The sequence below is a fragment of the Balaenoptera physalus genome (genome assembly GCF_965194825.1).
Source record: "Balaenoptera physalus genome assembly, chromosome: 1".
Lineage (NCBI taxonomy): Eukaryota > Metazoa > Chordata > Mammalia > Artiodactyla > Balaenopteridae > Balaenoptera > Balaenoptera physalus.
Genome location: NC_138882.1, coordinates 62,982,918 through 62,999,941, shown reverse-complemented (window position 1 = coordinate 62,999,941; position 17,024 = coordinate 62,982,918). Strand labels below are relative to the sequence as shown.

At 35.0% G+C, this 17,024-nt stretch overlaps 1 protein-coding gene and 2 pseudogenes across 11 annotated transcripts in view; 2 read left to right on the top strand and 1 right to left on the bottom strand.

Annotated features, from left to right (window-relative positions):
• CCDC181 (coiled-coil domain containing 181) overlaps positions 1 to 17,024 on the bottom strand; it is a 55,758-nt gene that overhangs the window by 23,551 nt on the left and 15,183 nt on the right. For 6 of the 9 annotated variants that reach the window (XM_082438233.1, XM_082438232.1, XM_082438234.1 and 3 more), the window contains 2 exons: positions 6,670 to 6,824; positions 4,726 to 4,932 (listed from right to left, as the gene is read on the bottom strand). In XM_082438233.1, coding sequence (XP_082294359.1) covers positions 4,770 to 4,932; positions 6,670 to 6,824 — 318 coding nt within the window. In that variant the 3' untranslated portion in view covers positions 4,726 to 4,769. Of the gene's footprint in view, positions 1 to 4,725; positions 4,933 to 6,669; positions 6,825 to 17,024 lie in introns of those variants that run through there. The other 3 variants (XR_014256873.1, XM_082438229.1, XM_082438230.1) reach the window with 2 other exon arrangements.
• Positions 1,854 to 2,123, top strand: LOC309649376 (SNRPN upstream reading frame protein pseudogene; annotated as a pseudogene). The gene has a single exon. The product of its transcript is annotated as an SNRPN upstream reading frame protein pseudogene (transcript).
• Positions 2,239 to 4,468, top strand: LOC309649230 (small nuclear ribonucleoprotein-associated protein N pseudogene; annotated as a pseudogene). Its single transcript has one exon. The product of its transcript is annotated as a small nuclear ribonucleoprotein-associated protein N pseudogene (transcript).

Here is a 17,024-nt window from a genome sequence, read left to right as displayed (position 1 = left end):
GATATTTGTATACCAATGTTCATAGCAGCATTATTCACAATAGCCAAAAAATAGTAATTCACATGTCCTTTGATGCATGAATAGATAAAATGCAGTATATACATGCAATGGAATATTATTCAGCCTTAAGAAGGAGTAAATTCTGATATGCTACAGCACAGATGAATCTTTAAGACACTATACTAGATAAACCAGACACAAAAGGGCAAACAGTATATGATTCCACTTATTTGACATACCTGAAATAATCAAATTCATAGAGACAGAAAGTGGAATAGTGGTTACCCAGGGTTAAGGGAAAGCAGAATGGAGAGTTTTGTTTATTAGGTACAGAGTTTCAGTTTGGGCTGTTGAAAATTTATGGAGATGGATAGTGGTGATGGTTGCACAACATATGAATGTACTTAATGACACTGAATTTTACATTTTTAAAAATGGTCAAAACCATAAATCAGGTAATACATATTTTACCACAATAAAAAAAAACTTAAAAAAATTATATACATACACTCTTGTAACCACAAACTAGTGGCACACCTCTGCAACTGTTGGTTTAAGAGTGTCAATAATAAAGATAACAGTTAACTGAGCTAAACAAACAAGAGTTCATATATCAACAACCTAACATTACACCTTAAGGAACTAGAAAAAAAAGAGCAAACAACCCAAAACTAGCAGAAGGAAGACAATTGAAGTTAGGGTGGCGATAAAATAGAAAAACAGAATCAAGGAAATCAAAAGGTGGTTCTTTGAAAAGATCCGCAAAATTGACAAACCTGTAGCCAGACTGACTATGAAAAACTGAAGATGCAAATACCTAAACTCAGAAATGAGAGTAGGACATTATTACCAACCTCATTTAAATAAAGGAACAATTATACACCAACAAATTAAATAACCTGAATGAAATGGACAAATTCCTAGAAACAGAATTTACCAAAACTGACTCAAGAAATAGGAAATATGAACAAGCCTATAACAAGAGGTTAAATCAGTAATCAAAAACCTCCCAACACCAAGAGTGAATCCTAATGTGAGCTATGGATGTTGGGTGATGATGTGTCAATGTAGGTTCATTGATTGCAACAAATGTACCACTTTGGTGAGGGATGTTGATACTGGGGAAGGTTTTAGGGAGGGAGGGAGCAGGGGATATATGGGAACTCTGTACTTTCTGCTCAACTTTGCTGTGAACCTAAAACTGCTCTAAAAAATAAAGTATATTAAAAAACAAAAAACATCCCAACAAAGAAAAGTCCAGGACCAGATAGTTTCACTAGTGAATTCTACCAACTATTTAAAGAATTAATACCAATCCACCTCAGTCCCTTCCTAGAAAATAAAAGCAGAGGGAACAGGGAACACTTCCCAATTCATTTTGAGGCCAGCATTACCCTGATACCAAAGCCAGACAAAGACACAAGAAAAAAATACTACAGATAAATCTCTCTTACAAATACAGATGAAAAAAATCCTCACAAAATACTAGCAAACCAAATACAATATTATAGTAAAGGGATTATATACCACCAAGTGGTATTTGTCTCAGGAATGCAAGGGTGGTTCAATATAAGAATATCAACCAATGTAATATATCACATTAATAGAACAAAGAAGAAAAACCACATCATTTCACTTGATGCAGAAAGCATTTGATACAACCCAACACACTTTCATGATAAAAGCACTCAGAAAAATAGGAATAGAAGGAGTAAGAGGGAGGAATAAGAATAGAACTTCCTCAACTTCATAAAGGGCATTTATGGAAAACCCACAGCTAACATCATACTTAATGCTAAAAGACTAAAACTTTCCTCCTAAGATCAAGAACAAAACAAGGATGCCCAGGCAGAATGGAATGGCCGCTGGAGACATTCTGCACTGAGAAGCGGCCAGTGGCACGATGGAGCAGGGCCAGGGATCGCTTACACTTGAGATGGACTATGGAATAGCACATCCCAGAGGTGGAAGTCCAAGTCAAACGTAGAAGGACAGCCTCGCTGAGCAACCAGGAGTGTCGCCTGTACCCGAGGTGGTCTCAGCAGCAGCAGCAAGTACCTGTGGTGGATTTCCATGCGGAACTGAGACAGGCATTCTTAGCTGAGACACCAAGAGGTGGTTAAAGCAGTATTGGAACACCTGGGTAGCTGATTCCAAGAGAAAAAAAAACAGCCTTCCCTTAGGTCTTAAGGATCCCAAAACTTTCCTGTAGGTATTGGATTTGGTGGAACAGCAGTCATGACTCTGGGAAAGAGCAGCAAGATGCTGCAGCACATTGACTCTAGGATGAGATGTATCCTGCAAGATGGCCAGATCTTCATTGGCACCTTCAAGGCTTTTGACAAGCATATGAACTTGATCCTCTGTGATTGTGATGAGTTCAGGAAGATCAAGCCAAAGAATGCGAAGCAGGCAGAGCGTGAAGAAAAACGGGTTTTGGGTCAGGTGTTGCTGCGTGGGGGGAACTTGTTTTCCATGACTGTGGAGCGACCACCCCCCCAAAGATACTGGCATTGCTTGGGTACCACTTGCTGGAGCTGCAGGAGGCCCTGGAGTTGGCAGGGCAGCTGGCAGAGATGGTCCAGCTGGTGTTCAAATTCCCCAGGCTCCTCCTGGGTTAGCAGGCCCTGTCCGAGGGGTTGGGGGCCATCCCAACAGGTAATGATCCCACAGGGAAGAGGCACTGTAGCAGCTGCTGCAGTTGCTGCTGCTGCCAGCACTGCTGGAGCCCCAACTCAATATCCACCAGGATGGGGGACTGCCCCCACACCTGTTGGTCGAGCAACCCCACCTCTAGGAATTATGGCTCTTCCACCTGGTATACGATCACCCATGGGCCCACCAATTGGGCTCCCCCCTACTTGAGGGATGCCAATAGGCATGCCCCCTCCAGGAATGAGACCCCCCTCCACCAGAAATAAGAGGTCCACCTCCCCCAGAAATGCGTCCACCAAGACCCTAGGATACTATTGATCCTTCTTAGTCACTTTGTTTCCTGCAATGCGTCTTGTGAAATATGTGGAGTGTTTGTGAGCTTTTGTCCCCTCTACTGCATTAATATTAGCTAATAAATGCATAGAGCAATTAAACTGTGGGGAAAAAAAAGACAAGGATGCCCACTTTCACTACTACTACTCTACATTATACTAGACATGTTAGCCAGAGTAATCAGGCAAGAAAAATAAATAAATAAAAGGCATCCCATTGGATAGGAAGAAGTAAAACTACCCCTATTTGCAAATGATATTATCCTATATAGAGAAAATGCAAAAAAAAAAAAAATCACCAGTAAAGTTTAGCGCTAATAAACAAATTCAACAAAGTTGCAGGGTTCAATATCAATGCACAAAAATCATCTATGTTAGTGTTTTGAGTATACAACCCATAAAGAAAATTAAGAAAACAATTCCATTTGCAATAGGATCCAAAAGAATAAATATCTATGAATAAATTTAACCAAGTGGTGAAAGATTTGTACACTGAAAACTATAAAACATTGCTGCACTAAATGAAAAGACATCCTGTGTTTATGGATTAGAAGACAATATCATTAAGACGGCAATAGTGCCTAAAGCCATCTACAGATTCACTGCAGTCCTTATGAAAACTCCAACAGCTTTTTTTTGTAAAAATGTTGTGGAATATTTAAATGCCAAATTGCTTTTTATCATTAAGGATAAAGTTTAAACAACACAAGACTAGTTATAATGAAATGTTAAATTGTCTGGTGTATGCTCAAAGTGCTATAGGAAGTTGAGACAGGATTGAATAGTTCTCTGTGTTTTCTAATTTAGGGTCAAGTGATTAAGGTACAAATACCCAGTTGATAAGAACCTTGTCTTTTGAAGCTTTAACAGAACTCCTACAGCAATTCTCCACTCCCCATCACACTTGTATGTTTGCCTTTGTCCTCCACTCCTTAAGTGCTCTTACACATATCAAGAATACTGTTCTCCCACACACTGGATTCCTGTATAGTCCTATATACCCACAAATGTCTACCAAGGTATGTAAGCTTTATAATATAACTAACAGAAAGGATTTTGCAGTCATTCAGATCTCAGAATCTGTGAGCAAACTGCTCACCTATGTACTTTGGTTTCCTCATCTGCAAAACAAGACTAATAGGGTTGTTATAAGGATTAGATCAAATTATTTATGCAAAGCATTTACAACAATACCGGGCACATTATATAAACTCTCAATAAGAGCTGGATAATTTTGTATAACATACCCAAAATAGTATACATAATTGTTACTATCTTTTTTTTTTAAAGAACACGTGGAAGTAGGCCTAACCTACTGCTTAGCTTGCCATAGGTATTCAAATTCAAATCTGACATAATTAGGACTTTGTATCAGGCCTTGAACCAGGCTTGTTTAAGAGGTCACTCCTCCTGCCTTATGAAATGTTCTATTGCATTTTTTTTTAAATGATAACAGAAACTAAGAATAGATATCTGTCTCTTTTTTGTGTCCGTTCCAGCTAGAAATGTTAAAATAATTTAGAAGTAAAGGAATGTAGAGTTCATTTGTTGTTCAATTCTTTGCATGGACTAAGAGGTGGTATAACACATTACAATGCTATGAGAGAAGAAATTTATTTTTCTCTAGTGTTAAAAGAAATAAGATAAATTCACTATCAACATTACCAAAAGATAAATAGCATTTCCATAATTTAGAGTATGACCAAAGCACACAGGCCATAAGAAATGATATCCAAAATTTTGAGGACAGCAGCTTCCAAATGAAGTATTTAATAGATACCTTCAGCTGTAATGATCAGTAAAACGAAAAGATCTGGCTTCTGACATATTATATAGGTGGTACTGTAACTGTTTAGAACGCTTTGCTTCCAGTCGGAGCTGCCTAGTTCTTTCTTTGACAGCTTGTTGCTCTGCTAGTTTTTCTATCCGTTTCCTTCTTAGCCATCTGTAGAAAAAGACATGAACAGACCTGTTGAGTATCAACCTGAATATACTCTTCATACTATAAAGTTATTACTATAGACAAAGGAAATTGGATTTCTTTAGATTAAAAAGCTCTGTTCATAACACAAATTAGTATTAACTGAAAAATTTCAGGCTTATACCAAAGGCTCATACAAGGAAGCATAGTCACATTTAGAATCAAATGTTTGAAATTAAGTTTGTCTAATAAGGAAACTGCCAACTAAAAAAACTTTTTAAAGTAATAAACACACTATTTTACGTGACATAGGTCCTATCTTTTTTTTAAAATATGATTTTCTAAGCAAATAAGTATTTGACAGATACCAAATAACTTATTTTTTGCAACTAACTGTATTCTAAAACATAACTTAAGCAGCATGCAGAATACCAGCATGCAGAAATGTCGCCTTGCTCTTCTTGGTGGAGAAATTATAGAGCTCTTGCTTTTCAGTGCATAAAATAGTTCTCCCTTAAAATGGAAAAATAAGCCTAAGCATAAGAAACATCAAAAAGGGTGAAGGAAGAGTCCATATTCTAACAAATTTAAGTCTATAAAACTTGCTTAGGTAAAATAACATTAAAAATAACTGTATACTCACATCTCTGGTATGAAAGTGCATACGTGGTGTGTGTGTGTATATATAATTTTTTCAGAAATAAATCCAGACAAATAAATAACTACATTAGTATAAAAGAGACTTAAGAAACCTCATAATCTAATGTTGTGTGGTTTTGAAATTGGATATCAGTTTGAGCAAATTAACTGTAGTCATTTAGGGGTCGATTGGGAAAAAAATGGTTATAGGCTAGATATTAGATGAGATCATTAACAAAAATAAGCAGATTGCATAACAGTATATACAGTATGATCTCAATTTATATTTTAAAACTGTAAATATATGTACAGAGAAATATCTAGAAGTTATGCAGTACAGTGCTAACAATAGTGATTCCTGGGTGATGAAAATGTGAGTTTATTCCCCTCCATTTCCACAATGCACATTCACTGCATCTGTTATAATAAAGGGATATGGATATTTTTTTAAAGAAGGAAAGGAAAGAAAGAGGCAAAGAAACTAAAAAGAGAAAGATAGCAAAAAAGATAGAAATGAAAGAAAGAAGTGAACTTCAAACAACTGGACACAATATTCATTCCCTCGCCCAAGGCGTGCTGGCAAAATTATGAAGCCATGTCTGTTTCCTCAGAATAAACCAGGTAATACAGACTCTCACCCAGGCAACTGAAGGGAGACCAGGTTTGCCTTAAATTACCAAAATATGTGTCCAAATCTCCTTTTCATTTGGTCTGTACAGATCTACCTCCTCAGCCTGACTGCTTTTCTTTACAGAAAAATATTTATTGGTAAATGCAACTCTTTATTAAGTTTTCCTGAGGACTGTGTAGGAGAAGCTGTAACCAATCTTTGGTCTATTTCTCTAAGAAATGAACAAATCAATCAATCAATCAATGGTAAGCTATCAAAGGTTATCACACTGGTGCCATAAGAAACAATTTTAGTATTGAAAAATACCTTGAAAAAATGGTATAGATATTATGCAAAGTATGGAGTTAAAGAATTTTCTCACATATTGTTAAAACTGTGGCTTTAAAATTGAATAGGTATGTAATGAGATCAATTTTTTAAAGTTTTATTGACTATATAACTTTCTAAAATGACCATGAGGAAGGGGGGAAAATGCCCTGCCTTTGACTTACTGTTTAAAGGCCCTTTCACGGCCTTCTGTTCCTTTAAGGAAGAATAAGCATTCCTCTTGCTTTCGCAGTTCTTCTGTCTTTCTTTCTTTCAACTGTTCTTCGTGCTTTTTTTTAAGCCATAATCGAAAAGCTTGCTGTGGATCTCTCTTTTCCTGCTGTTTACAAAAACAAGCTTTGCTTAATTTAAAGAAACCAAAACTACTTTTTGAGGCCCTGCCTATAAGACCCTATAGGAACACGTCCTACTCACCAATTTTTCATAATAATACCAATTTCATTACTTGCGCTCCTTGCATCCAAACCAAATACATGACCTTTGAATCAGCAACATTGATAACCCTTTTGTCAGAAAATTCAACATTGAACTCACTGCTCTCTGGCTTCTTTCAAAAGTCTTACTGAGGTAATCAATAAATGAAGTGATCTGCAAACTTTTCAAAGCTGAGCCCTTTGATAAATAAAATAATTTTGCACAACGGCACATACACGTAAAACATGGTTGAAGAAATGTTGGGGATAGGCAGTATGAGTGAGTTGAGGTCTTGGTATCAATTCCTGAAGGAAGCTCCATGGAAGCTCCACTGGAATTGAAAACCAATGACCCAACATTTGTGTTATTCAAACTTTCTTTTAAATTCTACTTTCGTTTTTAAGTTTCAAGAGCAGCTAACTGCCAAGCCCATCTCCAAAACTGTAATTATTATTATGGAGGGTGGCAATGAGGATTTTCAACCATAAGAACTTTTTCATAAGGATAACAGCCATGAGGATTTTGTCATAAGAATGGGCTAGTGGGAGCAGCTTATTGTATGGTTCTTCAGACTTCATGATGGATACTATATTCAGGGATAGCTGAAAGAGCTCTTATTTGGGAGAATAAAGAGAGCAAAGGGAAAGATTTGGGGCTCTTTAGTCTTGGGAAAAGCATGACTCACATGGATGCTTGGCTAGAACACAAAAGGAAAAGATTCATTCATTTAATACTTTCACCAAATATGAACTCTGTGATAGAGAAGACCACCTCCTACACCTTGCATTTTCCTTTATCTGTAACCCATATTGCCCAGTATGCTTCAGTCTAATTTATATAATTTATACAATTTAGGATCTTTGATGTATAATGCAGAACTTTGTGAGGAGGTCCCACGGACCTACAGGACCATTGCTGAACACCTAAAAGCTTGGGAATGTCTGGAGATGACTAAAAAGTGTTCAGTCTGCAATTATAGATTAAAAGAGTTAAGAATTCAGGGATAAACAGGATTGATGGGTATCACTGTTCATCTATTCATTCAACAGCTATTTACAGAGTATCTACTACACAGAGTATCTACATGCACATAGCTACCGGGATGCATCAAAGAAAAAAAAAAAAACAAGCCTCCCTTTCTCATACATTCCATACCTGCACTACACAATAAAGTAGTCACTAGTCACATGTAGCTACTTAAATTAAATAAAATTAGAAATTTAGTACCTCAGTCACATTCAAATACTGAATAGTCACATTGTGGCTAGTGGCTACTTTATTGGATGCTGCAGATATAGAATATTACCATCATCACAGAAAATTGTACAGGGAAGTGTTGTTCAAGATAAGGAGATGAAAATATATGATTGATTGACTGATTGATATGTCAGAGAGAGTAATAATGGGAGAGGTGAGGAGAAAGGATGGTATTTATCAATAGAGAGAAAGTGAGGGAACCATTTATGGGATATCTGGAAAAAGAGTATTTCAAGCAATGGTAACAGGGCAAAGGATCTGAGAAGAGATTATACTTGGCATGTCCAGTAAATAGCAAAAATCCACTGCAAGAAGAAAACTGGAAAATTCACAAATATGTGGAGATTAACATGCTCCTGAGCAACCAATGGGTCAAAGGAAAAAACCAGATGGGAAGTCAAAAAATAGCCTGACACAAATGAAAAGGGAAATACAACATACCAACACTTATGGGATGCAACAAAGACAGTTCTAAGAAGGTGAGATCAAAAAACCAACCTAGCTTTACACCTGAGGTGTAATTAGAAAAAGAGATATAAACTAAGCCAAAAGTTAGTAGAAGGAAGAAAATAACAAAGATCAGAGTGTAAATAAATACAACAGAAACTAAAAAGACAATAGAAAAGATCAAAGAAACTAAAAGCTGATTTCTTAAAAAGATAACTAGACAAACATTTAGCTAGACTTACCAAAAGAAGAGAGGACTCAAATTAATAAAATTATAAATGAAAAAGGAGACATTACAACTAATAGTACAGAAATAGAAAGGATCATAAACGACGATTATGAACAACTATAAACCAACATACTGTAAAACCCAGAAGAAATGAATAAATTCCTGGAAACATACAACCTACCGAGACTGAATCAGGAAGAAATAGAAAATGTGAATAGACTAATTACTAGTAATGAAATTGAATCAGTAATCAAAAATCTCCCAAAAAACAAAAGTCCAAGACCAGATGGCTTCTAGAAAATCAAATCAAGAAGAATTAATACCAATCCTTCTCAAACTCTTCCAATAAACAGAAGAGGAGAAAACACTTCCAACCAATTTTATGAGGCCAGCATACTGTGATACCAAAGCCAGACAAGGATACTACAAGAAAACAAAATTAGAGGTCAATATCCTTGATGAACAGAGATGTAAAAATACTCAGTGAAATATTAGAAAAGCTAATTCAGCAGTATATTAGAAAGGATCATACACCATGATCAGGTGGGATTTTCCAGAGAAGTAAGGATGGTTCAAATCTACAAATCAATCAATGTTATACACATTAACAAAATAAAAGATAAAAATCATATGATTATCTGGACAGATGCAAAAAAGCATTTGACAAAATATCTTTTCATGATAAAAACTCTCAAGAAATTGGGTATAAAGAGAATATACCTCAACATAATAAAGGCTATATATCACAAGTCTACAGCTAACATTATACACAATAGTGAAAAGCTGAAAGCTTTTCCTCTAATATCAGGAGCAAGACAAGGATGCCCATTCTCACCACTTTTATTCAACACAGTATTGGAAGTCCTATCTGGAGCAATCAGACAAGAAAAAGAAATAAAAGGCATTCAAATTAGAAAGGAAGAAGTAAAACTGCTCTATTTGCAGATTACATGATATTATTATATTATTCTATATGATATAGAAACCCTAAAGACTTCACCGCCCTAAAAATGTTAGAACTAATAAACCAATTCAGTAAAGTTGCAGGATACAAAATCAATATAAAAAAATCAGTTGTGTTTCTATACACTAACAACAAACTATCTGAAAGAGAATTAATCAAATAAGCCCTTTTAAAATAGCATCACAAAGAATGAAATATGTACTTAGAAATAAATTTAACTAAGGAGGTGAAAGATCTATATGCTGAAAACAAAAAGACATTGATGAAAGAAATTGAAGAAGACACAAATGAATGGAAAGATATTCCATGCTCATGGACTCGAAAAACTAATACTGTTAAAATGTCCATACTATTTGAAAATTGTCCATACAATCTAAAAATTCATTATAATCCCCATAAAAATTCCAATGAAATTTTTCACAAAAATAGAAAAAAAAATCCTAAAATTTGTACAAGATCCAAATATCCAATGTAATCTTGAGAAAGAAGAACAAAGCTGGAAGCATCACACTTCCTGATTTTAAACTATATTATAAAGCTAAAGTAATCGAACACTATAGTACTGGCAGAATAGATACAAAGATCAATGGAACAGAACAGAGAGCCGGAAATCAACGCATGCATATATGGTAATTAATTTTCAACAAAGGAACCAAAAATAACAATGAGGAAAGGACAGTCTTTTCAACAAATGAAATTGGTAAAACGGAATTGCTACATACAAAAAATGAAACTGAACACCTATCTTACACCATACACAAAAATCAACTCAATATGGATTAAGGACTGTGTGTAAGACCTGAAACAGTACAACTCCTAGAAAGAAATATCAAGGATAAACTCCTTAGCATTGTTCTTAGAAATGATTTTTTGGATTTGATAGCAAAACAAAGACAGCATAAGCAATAATTTTTAAATGGGACTACATCAAACTAAAAAGCTTGTGATCAGCAAAGGGAACCTTCAACAAAATGAAAAGGCAATCTATTGACTGAGATATAATATTTTCAAACTACATGTCCAATAAGGGGTTATATCCAAAATATACAAGGAATTCATATAATTCAATAGCAAAAAAGAAAAAAGCCCAATTATAAAATAGGCAAAGGACTTAAATAGACATTTTTCCAAATAAGATATACAAATGGCCAACATGTACATGAAAACATGCAACACATCACTCATCATCAGGAAAATGCAAACAAAAACCACCATGAGATATCACCTCATACATGTTAGGATGGCTATTATCAAAAAAGACAAGAGAAAACAAATGCTGGCAAGGATGTGGAGAAAAGGGAACCTTTGTGCATGGTTGGTGGGGATGTAATCTGGTATAGCCGTTATGGTAAACAGTGTGGAGGTTCCTCAATAAATTAAAAATAGAATTATTATATGATCCAGCAATCCCACTTCTGGGTATATATCCAAAGGAAAAAAAAAAAAACATTATCTGGAAGAGATATCTGCACTCCCATGTTCGTTGCATCATTATTCACAATAGACAAAGTATGAAAACAACCTAAGTGTCTGTAGATGAATGAATGGCTCGAGAAATGTCACACACACACATGCACGCACACACATGAATATTATTCAGCCTTAAAAAAGAAGGAAATTCTATAACTTGCAATAACATGGATGAACCTGAACCTGGAGGGCATTATTATAAGTGAAGAATTATATATAATAATAAATATATATTTTATATATATATATATAATACTTATTATAAGTGCCAGACAGAGACAAATACTGCATAGCACCATTTACATGTGGAAACTTAAAAAAAAGTGTAGTTCATAGAAATGGAGAGTGGTGGTTATGAGGAACTGTGGGGTTGGGAGAAATAGGGAGAAGTTGGTAAAAGGGTGCAAACTTTCAGTTATAAGGTGAAAGAAGTCTGAAGATCTAATGTATAATATGGTGAGTATAGCTGATAACACTGTATTATATAATTGAAATTTGCCCAAGAGAGTAGAACTTAAATCTTTTCTCCAAAAACGGGGGAGGTGATGTATATGTTAATCAACTTAATGGAGGGAATCCATTAATAATGTATATGTGTATCAAATCATGTTGTACACTTTATCTTACAATTTTATTTATAATTATATTTCAATACAACTATAAAAAACAGATCACACATACACACAAAAAAAGAAATAGAAACTTAAAAGACAAAAAACAACCTAAATTCCCTGAACGAGCTTAACAGTAGATTGGACATTGCCTAAGTGATGTCAATGCCAGAAGATAGATCAATAGAAATTATGCAAGGTGAAAAAAGAAAAAATGTTTTAACAAACAGAACCTTAGTAACATCTGAGATAACAGCAAGTATCCTATCATATGTAAAACTGGATTTCCAGAATAATAAGAGAAAGATAATAGGGCAGAAAAAAATATTTGTAAAAATAGTGGGCAAAAATTTCCCAAATTTGGTATAAAACATCAACTTACAGATACAAGAAGCTCAGAAAAGCCCAAGTTAGTCAAATTCAAAGAGAGTCACATATCTACTAAACTGCTGAAATTCACATCAGAAAAAGTTTAAAGTAGCCACAGAAAAAACATTTCATACAAAGGGACAATGATAAGAATTACAACTGACTTCTAATTAGAAACAATGGATGCAAGAAAACCACTGAACACCATCTGTAAAGTTCTGAAAGGAAAAAAAAACCCAAAAAACTGTCAACCCAAAAGTCCATATCAAATTTTAAAAAAACTTCAAAAACAATCTATTTCTGATAATGATTTAGGATATACATATCATAATCCCTAAAGCAATGATTTCAAAAATAATTCAGAGGTATAACTAAAAGCCAATAAGAAAATAAAATGGAACATTTTTTAAATACTTGATTATCTCTGTAAGAAGGCAGAAAAAAGATGAATAATGGAGTTAAAAACAAATGGAACAAATAGAAAACAAATATCAAGATGGTAAACTTAAAACCTACCCTTATCAATAATTATAATTAAATATAAATGAACTCCTGTTAAAAGTAACAACTTTCTGGATTAAAAGATCCAAATATATGCTGTTTGCACAAGTAACTCTTCAAATATAAAGACAGATAAATTGAAATTAAAATATGAAATAAGCTATAACATGCAAATGTTAAACATAAGAAGGTTACTGTGACTTCATTAACATCAAAGTAGATTTCAAGATAAGAGGGACTCATAATGTGAAAATGTCATTCAATCAGGAAGACATAAATTCATAAATGCATACACACAAAACTTTTAAAAATATGAAGCAAAACCCAATGGAACTAGAAGGGAAATAGACAAGTACACAATGATAGTTTAACATAACTTTCTCAGTACTTCATAGAAGAGGGGGAAAACAGTAAGGATATAGAAGATTTAAACAACATTATCGACCAACTTCAGCCCATTGACATTAATACAACACAACATCCAAATGTAGAATACAAAATGTATGCAAGTGTCCACGGAGAGTTCACCTAGATAGAGTGATGACACGCATACATATGCTTACATATGTGTGTATATACATACAGTGCACACGTATCATTTATATATAACACTGACCAAGAGAAGCAAAGCTCATTACAAAGATGGAAAGACATTTTTAGCTATTTCTCCTTAAATGGCAATAAAAATTCCATCACCTAAAAGCATTTTTAATTCAATGTAAAATAGGTCATTCCACAATCTATGTATTTTAAAGATATTTTCTGGAAACTATGACTCACATTATACAAAATATCCCACAGAAGTGACCAGCAAAATACACTTACTATCACAATGCATTAATAAGCCAAATTAATCAACTGCCAAAGTATACTATAGCTCAGCTTCAGTAGAGACAAATTTCACAGAAGTTCTTCAGAATATTATTCGTTTATGATATAATTTCTAGCTAAAGTTAATTTTTGAGACAGACTTAAAATATAGCAAAAAATTAAAATACCAAAGGGAAATATATAACCATGATACCTTCTAACCAAAAAAATTTTAAATTAGTTCAATGTGGCTCATGTTTTTAGAGAATATAATTCAAAGTTTTATTATCTCTAAATAGAACACAAAAGAAAATTAAGGTGTACATTTATTTTTACAAATGCCCAATAAAAATATAACATTAGGCTGAATGCCATGAGGCCTGAAGGTCCTTCATCCCCCAGGAAATTATCAGCAGTGCAGTCACAGGGGTTTTTCTTGGTCAGTGATTGAAACATAAGCTCCTCTCAACTTCTTTACTCTTAAATACTACAGTAATGTGCTATCCTTCTAACCTACCCAATCTCCAATTCCTTCACTCCCTCCAAAATCTTTCTAGTTTCTTCTCTACAATTCCCATTCAATAATATAAAGACTTCCAAACATCCCTCATTCTCCCAAACCATTGCTAGGACCCTGGCCTTAAACCTCCTTTCTTACCCAAATCCTGATTCTCCCGTAAGACACAGCTTTTCTCTCTCAAATGGAAGCTGCATTTTTTTGCCATACTTCAGGTACTTCAGAGGTCTGGTGAAGAAGTTAATATACTCTTTATTCCTTCGTACTTCTTCAGAACTCCTGAAGAGTAGAGAACTACTTCTTCTCTACTCTTAAGTAAAGCCACACTCCTTTGATATTTGTATTATTTGACTATATTACTCTAACAATCTCTGGTCACAACTGGCTCAATGTACCTCTCCATCCTAATCCCAAGTAACACTTACAACTAAATGAATGAGCCATTCGACATCCAGCCTCACAGATTTTTCATTTTTTCATTTTCTACGCCTTTGTTTTTTTTTTAGAGCTCCTGACTTATTTGTTTATTTATTTACTTTATTTTTTTGGCTGTGTTGGGTCTTCGTTTCTATGCGAGGGCTTTCTCCAGTTGCAGCAAGCGGGGGCCACTCTTCACCGCAGTGCGCGGGCCTCTCACTGTCGCAGCCTCTCCTGTTGCGGGGCACAGGCTCCAGACGCGCAGGCTCAGTAGTTGTGGCTCACGGGCCCAGTTGCTCCGCGGCATGTGGGATCCTCCCAGACCAGGGCTCGAACCCGCGTCCCCTGCATTGGCAGGCAGATTCTCAACCACTGCGCCACCAGGGAAGCCCCCGCCTTTCTTCACTGCACTTGCCACCCACTCCAATAGCCACATCCACATCCCCATCTTTGAAATCACTAATCTTCTCATTCATATTTCCAGTCCCAACCTCTGTCCTGAATACTAGACACATTTCTTCAGTCAATCTTCAACATCTTTACCTGAAATTTTTGTAGGTACTTCAAACTCAGCAACTGAAATGATAATTTCCCCCAATCAGTATCTTTTCTACCGCTCCAGTGAGTGGCACCATCACCCATCATGTTGCTCAGAAGAGAAACCTGGTGTATTCTCTTTACACCTCATTCTTCCTCACTCACATATCTAGTTAATTATGAAGTTCCTTCGATTAATACTCTAAAACAAATATCACATTTCACATCTCTCTTTCTCTCTCTCTCTGCTGTTATCATTCTAGCCCAAGTCACCATCATTTCTCACCTAGACAACTATATATGCTTTCTAAGTGCTCTCCGCATATCTGTTCTTGCCCCCTCCAATCCATTCACAGCATGGCAGTCAGAGTGATCTTGTGGAATTGCAAATCTAATGTATCACTCCTCTGTTTAAATAATCTCAGTGGCTTCCCATGACAGGATTAAATACAAAATTATAGACCCCAACATGCCACATGATCTGATTCCTACTCACTTTCTGGATCCTCTCAAACTCACCAGGTTAGTTCCTGTCTCAGGCATTCTCACATGTTCTCCTGGCTTAAAACAAATTCCTCTAATTCTTGGCCTAATTTCTACTTCTACTTTACTCAACAGAAAAATCTTTCCTGATACACATATTTCCCTCATTATGATCTCTCATAGCTCCTTTTTTTCATAGCATTCATCACTATTTATAATTATAAATTTATTTTACATTGAGACTTAAAATTTTTTTTTCAATCCCTACTAGATGAGTGTTATAAAACATAGACTAAACCTATTTTTCTGGGACTTCCCTGGTGGTGCAGTGGTTAAGATTCCATGCGCCCAATGCAGGGGGCCTGGGTTCAATCCCTGGTCAGGGAACTAGATCCCACATGCATGCCGCAACTAAGAGTTCGCCTGCCACAACTAAGGAGCCCGCATGCCTCAACTAAGGAGCCCACATGCCACAACTAAGGAGCTTGCAAGCTGCAACTAAGGAGCCCTCGAGCCACAACTAAGGAGCCCACCTGGCGCAACTAAGACCCAGCTCAAACAAATTAATTAATTAATTAATTAAAAATAAACCTATTTTTTCCATGCTGTGCCTAGAATAGCATCTGTCATATAGTAAGCAGTTAAAAAAATATCTATCGAATACATGAAAAAATTTAAATTGGCATTTCTTTGACTCTACCAAATTTGTATCTTGCTCTCATATATTATGGACATCCATATTTATCCATATTGGAACTTACTATACATATCCTTTGCCCATTTTTTATTGGAAAATTCAAAAGTTTTGCTTTAATAATATAAATATTAATAGTAACACTAACAATTATGACAATTTAAAAGTCCTAATCAGCTTTTAGGATATTACATTAAATATAAAGGTAAATTTGGAGGAACCCAAATCTTTTTAATATTTAGTTCATTCATCCAGGAATATTATAGGAGTATCATATTTGTTTTCATTTAGCAAAGAACTCATATATTTATAGTATTTTACCCCCCATCTAGGAATATTATATTTGTTTTCATTTGCCAAATTCACCTTTTTGGTCCCCTGCAAAGACGCTCCATAGAGGTCTTACACATTCCTGTTCAGCTCAAAGTTTTTTATATATGCCTATATTCCTTCCCCTTTTATATTTTTCTATGAGGTTTTTGCTGTAATACAGAAAGACTATAAATTTTTGTATATTTATAATATAAAACACCACTTTGCTAATACTTATACCTCATTTCCTTTTCTCTTAATAAATTGGATAGAACTCCCAGAATAAAATTATTTATTATAGAGGGGAGCCTTACCTATCTCTGACTTTAATGGGTATGCCTATAGTATTTCCTAAGATGGTATTTATACTGTAACCCACATTTTATTAGAAATACTTAAAAATAAATTATAAATACTAGTAAATACCCTTTCTATATCTTTCAAGATAACCATAAATTCTCCTTTATCTACCTATTATGTACTGAAT